The 8,533-nt window shown below is 34.1% G+C and overlaps 1 protein-coding gene across 1 annotated transcript; it reads left to right on the forward strand.

Annotated features, from left to right (window-relative positions):
- The first annotated feature begins 4,654 nt into the window (after positions 1-4,654).
- LOC101982810 (olfactory receptor 4P4-like) lies at positions 4,655-5,590 on the forward strand. The gene has a single exon (XM_005363257.1). It carries the CDS (start codon positions 4,655-4,657, stop codon positions 5,588-5,590), a length of 936 nt encoding a protein of 311 aa, XP_005363314.1.
- Positions 5,591-8,533: the final 2,943 nt, after the last annotated feature.

Raw genomic sequence — 8,533 nt, forward strand, 5'->3', positions numbered from 1 at the left:
CACACACACATTCAGGCCTAGGAAGCTGTGCATCCAAATAGACTAAGGTCCCACAAAGCCAGTACATGCAGTAGAAACAAGTCCCAGTGCCTTTGTCAGTGGCTTTTCAGTCAACACCCATTGTCAGCCACAATCAGAGAGTTCAGTTTGATCGCATGCTCATTCCCAGTCCAGCTGGATTTGGTGAGTTCCCATTAGAACAGGCACACTGTCGCAGTGGGTAGACCAACCCCTCATGGTCCAGACTTCCTTGCTCATCTTCTCCCTCCTGCTCTTCAACTGGACCTTGGGGGCTCAGTCCGTTGCTCTGATGAGGGTCTCTGTCTCTATCTCCATCCGTCACTGGACGAAGACTCTATGGTGATATTTGAGATAATCATCAGTGTGATAGTAGGGCAAGGCCAGTTCAGGCACCCTCTCCTCTGCTATCCAAGGACCTAGCTGGGGATATTCCTGTGGACACCTGGGATCCCCTCTAGAGCCAAGTCTCTTGCCAACCCTTATTTTTTTTCTTTCTCATATGTACATGGACACAGTGTGTAAGGTAAGGGTATATGCATGTTTTAAATTGTGTGGATGAAAGAAGTATGTAAGAAGAAAATATACTACTATTCCAAAAGTATTGTAGTTTCCAGCTGCCTTAATAAGTTATTTTATATACATATATATGTATCTATGTACTGTATTTCATATATTCTATATATATGTATATATACACTATACATAACTGAGTATAATATATACACATATATGATGTATTTATATATATATGTTCACATATACATAATAATAAATGTTTACCTTAATTTCCCATAGAATATAATTTGATTTATATTTAAATTTATATTTTATATTTGTTTTATATTTAATTTTTTCCTTTCGCAATTCCTTCCAGAACTCTTTACCTGCCTACTCAATCAATTTTTTTCTCTACCCTTGAAAAAAAATGAGAGTATACAAGTAAAAAAAAAATTAAAAACAAGGTATCCATAAAAAGGAGTGCCATTGGGTTAGCACACACCATCAACAGTGAGCCAACAGTGAACACAATATTAAAACTGTAACAACTATACACACACACACACACACACACACACACATACACACACAAGTATTGACTTCTTTCATCTTCTACTACTTCCCCAAATAAATTTTGATCATCTCCGCAATCATTGGAATGGTGGTGCATAATAATTTTAACATGCATTTCGCCTTTTTACTATTTTTCCATCTTTATTGATTTTTTTTATATACTGATTTTATTGAGCTATACCGTTTTTCCCCTCCCCTCCCTTCCTTTCCCCATGCTCCCAATTTCCTCAGGAGATGTTTTCTTTTTCTAATCTCCATGTATATTAGATTTAAAATGTCTCTCTTAGAGTCCTCATTGTTGTCTAGGTTTCTGGGATGGTGAATTGTAGGCTGGTTTTCTTCGTTTATGCCTAAAATCTACTTATGAGTGAGTACATATGATAATTGTCTTTCTGGGTCCAAGTTACCTCACTCAATATGATGTTTCCTAGCTCCATCCATTTGCCTGCAAATTTCAAGATGCCATTATTTTTTTCTGCCGTGTAGTACTCCACTGTGTAAATGTACTACATTTTCCTTATCCATTCTTCAGTCAAGGGACATTTAGGTTGTTTCCATGTTCTGGCTATAACAAGCAATGCTGCTATGAACATGGTCGAGCACATGTTTTTGTGGCACGATTGAGCATCCTTTGGGTATTGCTGGGTCTTGAGGAAGGTAGTTTCCTAATTTTCTGAGAAATTGCCACACTGACATCCAAAGGGGCTGTACCAGTTTGCACTCCCACCAGCAATGGAGGAGTGCTCCCTTTGCCCCACATCCTCTCCAGCATAAGTTGTCATCAGTGTTTTTGATCCTGGCCATTCTTACAGGTGTAAGATGGAATCTCAGAATTGTTTTGATTTACATTTCTCTGATGGCTAAGGATGTTGAACATTTCCTTAAGTGTTTTTCAATCATTTTCCATTCCTCTGTTGAGCCTTCTCTGTTTAGATCTGTACTCCATCTTTATATTGGATCATGCATTTCTTTTTATCTCTTAAGTCAAAAAGAAAAATCAGTGAAATCCATTGCTGTTCTGTGACAGCTGGTCAGAAATATCCAGATCTAAATTACAGAACTCATAAAAGACTGTAGTGTGTCTGTATTTCCCTTTCTGATACTTCTTGATAGCATTCTGAAGTCTCTATCTTCCTTTTGGATACACAGGAACCTCCCCCCCCCTCCCCGCTCTCTCTCTCTCATCTTGATCTCTCCTTGTCAAAATCAAGAACTCCTCCAAAGGAAAATCAATGTTCCTTCAGTGATTCTCAAGTGTTCTTCATGTTCTTTAGAGAATATTATTCAAACAAATGAAAAGTCCTTGAGGCTCTGTGAATCTCAACAATAATACTGGCCTCTAGGGACACAGTACTCAGAGAGTAATTACTACAGAGGAGGAAAATAAATAGTAGCCTCAAAATTCACAAGAGGCCGGAGAGAAGAGTATCAAGTTGAACAACTGAGTGGTGCTGCACTGTAAACATCACTTAAGGAAAGCTCATGAAGGAAGTGGTAGCCCTGCATTCAAATATAAAGGTGGTATGATTTATTTTGTTTATACTTGGTTCTTGTATACTTACAGAGCTAGCTATATATTGGTGAATATATGTGAATGGTATTTTCAAAATATTCTCATTATTCTTCTGTAGATGTAAGTATAAAGGATTAACAGTTTTCAAAATACAGGATTATTTCCTCCTAGACTGAATTATACAGCAGTATGAACTAATAACTATTTAAATCTTATTCTTCCTATATATCAGTGAAATTTTACATATGAAAAAGATAAATGAATCTTGATAATTTTTAAGAATTTGCATTTGTTAGGCTGTTTAATCATCTTTTTATTTCAGGTATTTATGTCAAGCAAAGTCAGCAAAATGAACTACTGAGAATGGCAGATGTGTTATAAGGAGTAATAAAAATCTAATCTGAAGAGCATCTGTAATTCATGTGCAGGTAATTTTCATACTACTGCCACTATAGGTATTTAATGTTTATTTTGTTATGGTTAAGTTATTAACTATGGTGCTAACATAAATAATTGAACCAATGGACTTAGGGTAGTGTTCTTATTTGTAAGTTATTCTAATTTCTAGACATTTTATTTGCTTTTCCTCTGGAACACATTAACTACAAATGAAACAAAAAATATCAACTATAAATTTGATCCAACAAACTGAGAGATATAAGACATTGATATAATTTTCAGAGGTTCTATATCTTGCACACATTTTATTTTGAGTTAATTCTGTGGTTAAATGGTAGACAAAGAATTGTTAGGGAGATATTCCCAGAATGTGACAAATTTCAGACTTTCCATTGTTAATGTTAATATAAGAGAGCTAAAATTAAATTTTTAGTTCAATGTTCTACATAATGATATATTAATCTTCCTTTTTTAAGGCTTAGATAGTTGCAAAATAATTATTAGTCAATTTGTACCATATGGAAACTGTGCATCAATACTCCTTGCATGATTTGTAATGAATAGTTCTTCATGATTAATAAATTAGCAATTTAGGTTTCACGTACAAATTCCTTCTAGATGCTATTTAACTTTTGCCTGTAGAGCCAGATGGAGGAGTGTGTGGTTCCTTCCATTCTAATATTTTCACATGAATTGTAGCTGGGTAATAGAAAATAATAACACTTATTATAATATATTAATATATTCACACACAGATATAAAATATTCAATAGTATATTATGAATGCACAAATGAGTCCTGAAATAAATACAAGCTGAGAGATATTTTTATCACACAGTTTGCACTTAGACTATGTACTATCAACTTTTCAAGTTGTTGTTTATGCATACATTCTATAGATTTTAAATTATCTGTGAGTTTCCACCATTTTTCCTAATGTGTTTATAGCCTCTAGAGTTTACTTAATGATATTATACTAAAGTGTACGTGAGAAATACAAGGAAATTTTCTTTCTTTTCAAAGTATCAACAATGAAAATTTAACTATATTTTACACTAACTATCTTTAACTACAATAGTTAATTCTCATCTCTTGATTTTTCTGATACCATGTTTTATTGGAATACTTCCTATCAGTGAGATAATTCACATTTAAAAATTTTAAACTTACAAACATAAATATATTCCTACAAAAAAGTTAAGGTAGCTATTCTATTTCATGTTGGAGAGAGAATATAGTCCTAGAATTCATCATTGTTTCAAATAAAACATACAGCTTAAAACAAAAATTAAATACATTCCCTATAATAAATTATTTTCTTGTTTCAAAATTTTGTATACAGCAATATCACATTTTATTTTTTATGGGGAAAATAGTAATTATAATTTATATTTTAACAGATAAGATTATTTTGATACTACTAATAAGACAAAATGTTAGGGAAAATTGATAAAGAACTGTTTAAAACATCAAATTTAATTTCCAAATACTAAGGCAGTTTTAAATGATTTATAGATTTTCTTCTATGTTTTTTACAGTAGTATCTAATACTTGTTTATGATGCTGACATAACTGTGATCACACTGGAAATCTTTTACTTAGATACTTTTCCCATAGGTACTCAATTATTCTAGCACAGACTAAATGCAAATGGAATGCCAGAGAAATATATCAGAATTCATTCTCATGGGTCTGTCTTCTAAGCAGAACATACAAGTGTTTTTCTTCTTGTTCTTCTCATTCTGTTACCTCGCTATCTTGTGTGGGAATCTGCTGATTCTTATCTCAATTAGATGCAGTTCTTTGTTCAACCAACCAATGTACTATTTCCTGAGTCACCTATCTTCCATGGACATCTGCTATACATCCTGTGTGACACCCAAATTGATTGGGGATATGTTAGTGAGAAGAAAAACCATCACCTATGAAAAATGCATGCTACAGGTCTTTGCTATGCACTTCTTCGGAATGATTGAAATCTTAATCCTGACAACCATAGCCTTCGACCGTTGTGTGGCCATCTGTAGACCTCTACACTACATGGTCATCATGAGCAGACCCAGGTGCCATGTCCTAATCTGGATTTCGTGGGTTGGTGGAGCTTTCCACTCTTTTTCCCAGGTTTTTATGTTAATATGTTTGCCCTTCTGTGGCCCCAATGAAATTGACAACTACTGCTGTGACATTTTCCCTTTACTGAAAGTTGCCTGTACTGACACCTATATCACTGGTGTCCTTGTGGTTGCCAATTCAGGACTAATTGCTTTGGTAACCTTTGTTCTTCTGTTTGGTTCATATGTGGTTATACTTTTCACGCTAAGGAACCACTCAGTAGAAGGAAGACGCAAAGCTCTTTCTACCTGTGGATCTCACATCACTGTGGTTGTTTTGTTCTTTGGACCCTCCATCTTTGCCTACCTTAGACCTCCTACCACTTTCCCTGAAGACAAAATCTTTGCCCTATTTTACACTATTATTGCTCCTATGTTCAACCCCCTCATCTATACCCTAAGGAATACGGAGATGAAGAACGCCATGAAGAAGGTTTGGTGTCAAAAGACATTTTCAAGAGAGAAACAAAATTAATTTGTATTATTCTAGGATGTAAAATGAAAATACTGCACAACTATTAAAGTGGCTTACTATCCAGGAGAGCAATTAATCTTTGAACTGTTCAAAGCTTTGCTCATTCATAAGTAGCAATATAAGAATGTGGATATTAATTAGTAACAAATATTTCACTGTGCAATTGTAAGAAATTGTAAGAAATAGTAAGAAATTGTGTATTCAAATTATTCAAGGTTAAAAAATGATAGTTGTATTGTATAACCAATTTCAGTGCTAATTTAAAATGTTACTAGTTATTTAATTTTATTAATTACATGATGATAAGGGTTTTTTTAGCATATTTTAGAAATAAATGGAAATTGCCTTCAAAAAAAGTAGGTTTAGTGATGAACTTTATATTCTGACAAGATTTGTAAATAATTTTTATATGGTGACCCTCTGGAAGAAATCATTCTATTGTTCTATGAAAAAGTGAAAAAAGAGTTTGAGGGATTATAACACAAAAGGTTCATCACAAACCACCTGAGAGCTGCTAGCCTGTCTTCCTCCTTATAAATATCATAGGCACATAAAACAGCCTTATGGATGGCCACAGTCATATGCACGTATAATGGGTTTATAGATATTTCTTAGGTTTAGGGTGAATTTTTGAATTGGTCTTTGCAACTCTCCTCAGCTCCGGGAAACAGTAAATGAGAAAATAAAACTTTTCTTCTTCACAGTGAAATTAAATTAGTTTAACTGCTCTGAGATTACACTACACATTTGGGAAGTACAGCACATGTCAGATTGTGTAGATACCCTTACATATGAAACGGTTCAGGTCACCTTCATCAAATGATACCATGTTAAGAATTTTTTTTTCTGTTTTTCTTTTTATATTGTTTCATGTATTTGGTAACATATGAAGTAATGTTTTACAGTGTTGTATTTTGGTTTGTTCCCTCCCTCTCAGTCCTCTTCTGGCCTCCTATCTACTTTCTATTTTTCTTTTTTTATATACAATTTATTTTGAACATATTCTTTCCTGTTTCCACCTCCTCACAGAACTTCTGGCCTCTTTTTCCACTCAACTCTTCATGTTCTTCGTCTCTCTCTATCTCTATCTCCAAACTTGAAAATCCAAATCAAGACAAAACAAACAAACAACCAAAAAATAAGACAAAGATACCAAAAATAAACAAAAAGCTTACAAAGAAACATGGAGTCCATTTAGAATTGAACAACTACTCCTGGTAATGGGGCCTACACTGGAATTTGTTTGATATACTCAGTGACAACTCAATTGGGGAAAAACAAAGCAAAAAAGAACTTTTTCCATTTTCCAGTGTGTATCAATTAGAAATAGTCTCTTTGTTAGGGGAAATTTCATATCTACTTGTCATTTACCATTCTGGGATTTTGTCTGGAGTAATCTTATGCAGATCTTTAGTTGTTGTCATAGTCTCTGTGATTTGTGTATTAGTCCTTTTGTATCTGAATGATGCTCTTCTTAGCATCATTTGGCACCTCTGGTTCTTATAACCTTTCCGTCTTGTCTCCAGCACATTCCCTAAGCCTTGAGGGGAAGAGTTTGATAAAGACATCTCTTTATGAGTTTGAATATATCAAAGTCTCTCATTATTGGCACATTTTATAGTTCTCTCTCTCTCTCTCTCTCTCTCTCTCTCTCTCTCTCTCTCCAAACTAGTATAATAGGGGCTTTTCTGAAGATGCACTCAATGGTTGAGTGATTCATTGATTTATCGATATAGCAATTTGTAATGGGGAGTTATTGCTATGTTCCCTTACCATAATAATAGTAACTGGTTCTCATCTTTCAAGTGTTTGTTGTTGCATTGCCCTTGTTTGTTCCAAATTCCTTCTTCCTTTACAGCTTATCTCTTCCTTTATATTTGCCTTTTCATGTTCCTATATTTATGTCATTGTCTGGGTTCACTCTTGATCCTTTTCTCTAAAACCTCTTTTCCTCAGTTTTAGTGTAGATCACTTACTTGCCTGATAACATGAAGCAACACATACATTTCATGGTTGAAAGTACCTTTTCACCAATTTGCAGAATATTCCCTAATTGCTATTCCTATGATCTAAATGAGCCCACTCCATCATATATCCAGACAGATATAATTAATTATAATAATGTAACAAAAGGATGCATTGTATTTACTTATATGGAAACTCTTATATTATCCAATACTGTATAAGTTACCATCCCCTAGGATCCGCTAACCCCAGCCTATAGACATTTACTTTATTATCAATTTCAATTCCTATTCTTATAAATGTAGCAGCTTATCCTATTCATGTTTCTCAGGAAACATTCCACAGAACATTTAGTTCAATAGTCAGGCTCTTGAACATGTTGAACAAATACCTCATGTTGCTTAGAGCTACCTAAAAAAATGATGTGTTGACAGACCATGGGGAGATAATATTGAGAACTTTCTCTCCCTATATTTCAGTAATTCTCTTATCCATTCCTTCCTTTCATTTCCTTTAGTCAGAAGGATAATGTAGGTTTCAGTATAGAAGATAAGATAGATATGCCACTTCAGAGTTTATGTATAAGTAGCAATAGAACAGGTGCTTATGAATGGAAAAATCAATACATAGAATTAAAGACCAATAACTATTTTAGATTGTTTATTAATTTATAAATTATCAAATGATAGTGTGAGTCTGGTTATCTCAAAATAATTTTAGCTATAGAAATAGATATTCCCGATTTAATTATTTTGGATTTTAACTTATTCCACTTATCTTAAAATTATTTCTTTTTTTCCGTTTATTTATTTATTAAAGATTTCTGTCTCTTCCCCGCCAACTCCTCCCATTTCCCTACCCCTCCCCCAATCAAGTTCCCCTCCCTTGTTAGCCCATAGAGCTATCAGGGTTTCCTGCCCAGTGGGAAGTCCAAGGACCACCCACCTCCATCCAGGTCTAGTAAGGTGAGCATCCAAA

The sequence above is a fragment of the Microtus ochrogaster genome, linkage group LG9, assembly GCF_000317375.1.
Source record: "Microtus ochrogaster isolate Prairie Vole_2 linkage group LG9, MicOch1.0, whole genome shotgun sequence".
Taxonomy (NCBI): Eukaryota; Metazoa; Chordata; class Mammalia; order Rodentia; family Cricetidae; genus Microtus; species Microtus ochrogaster.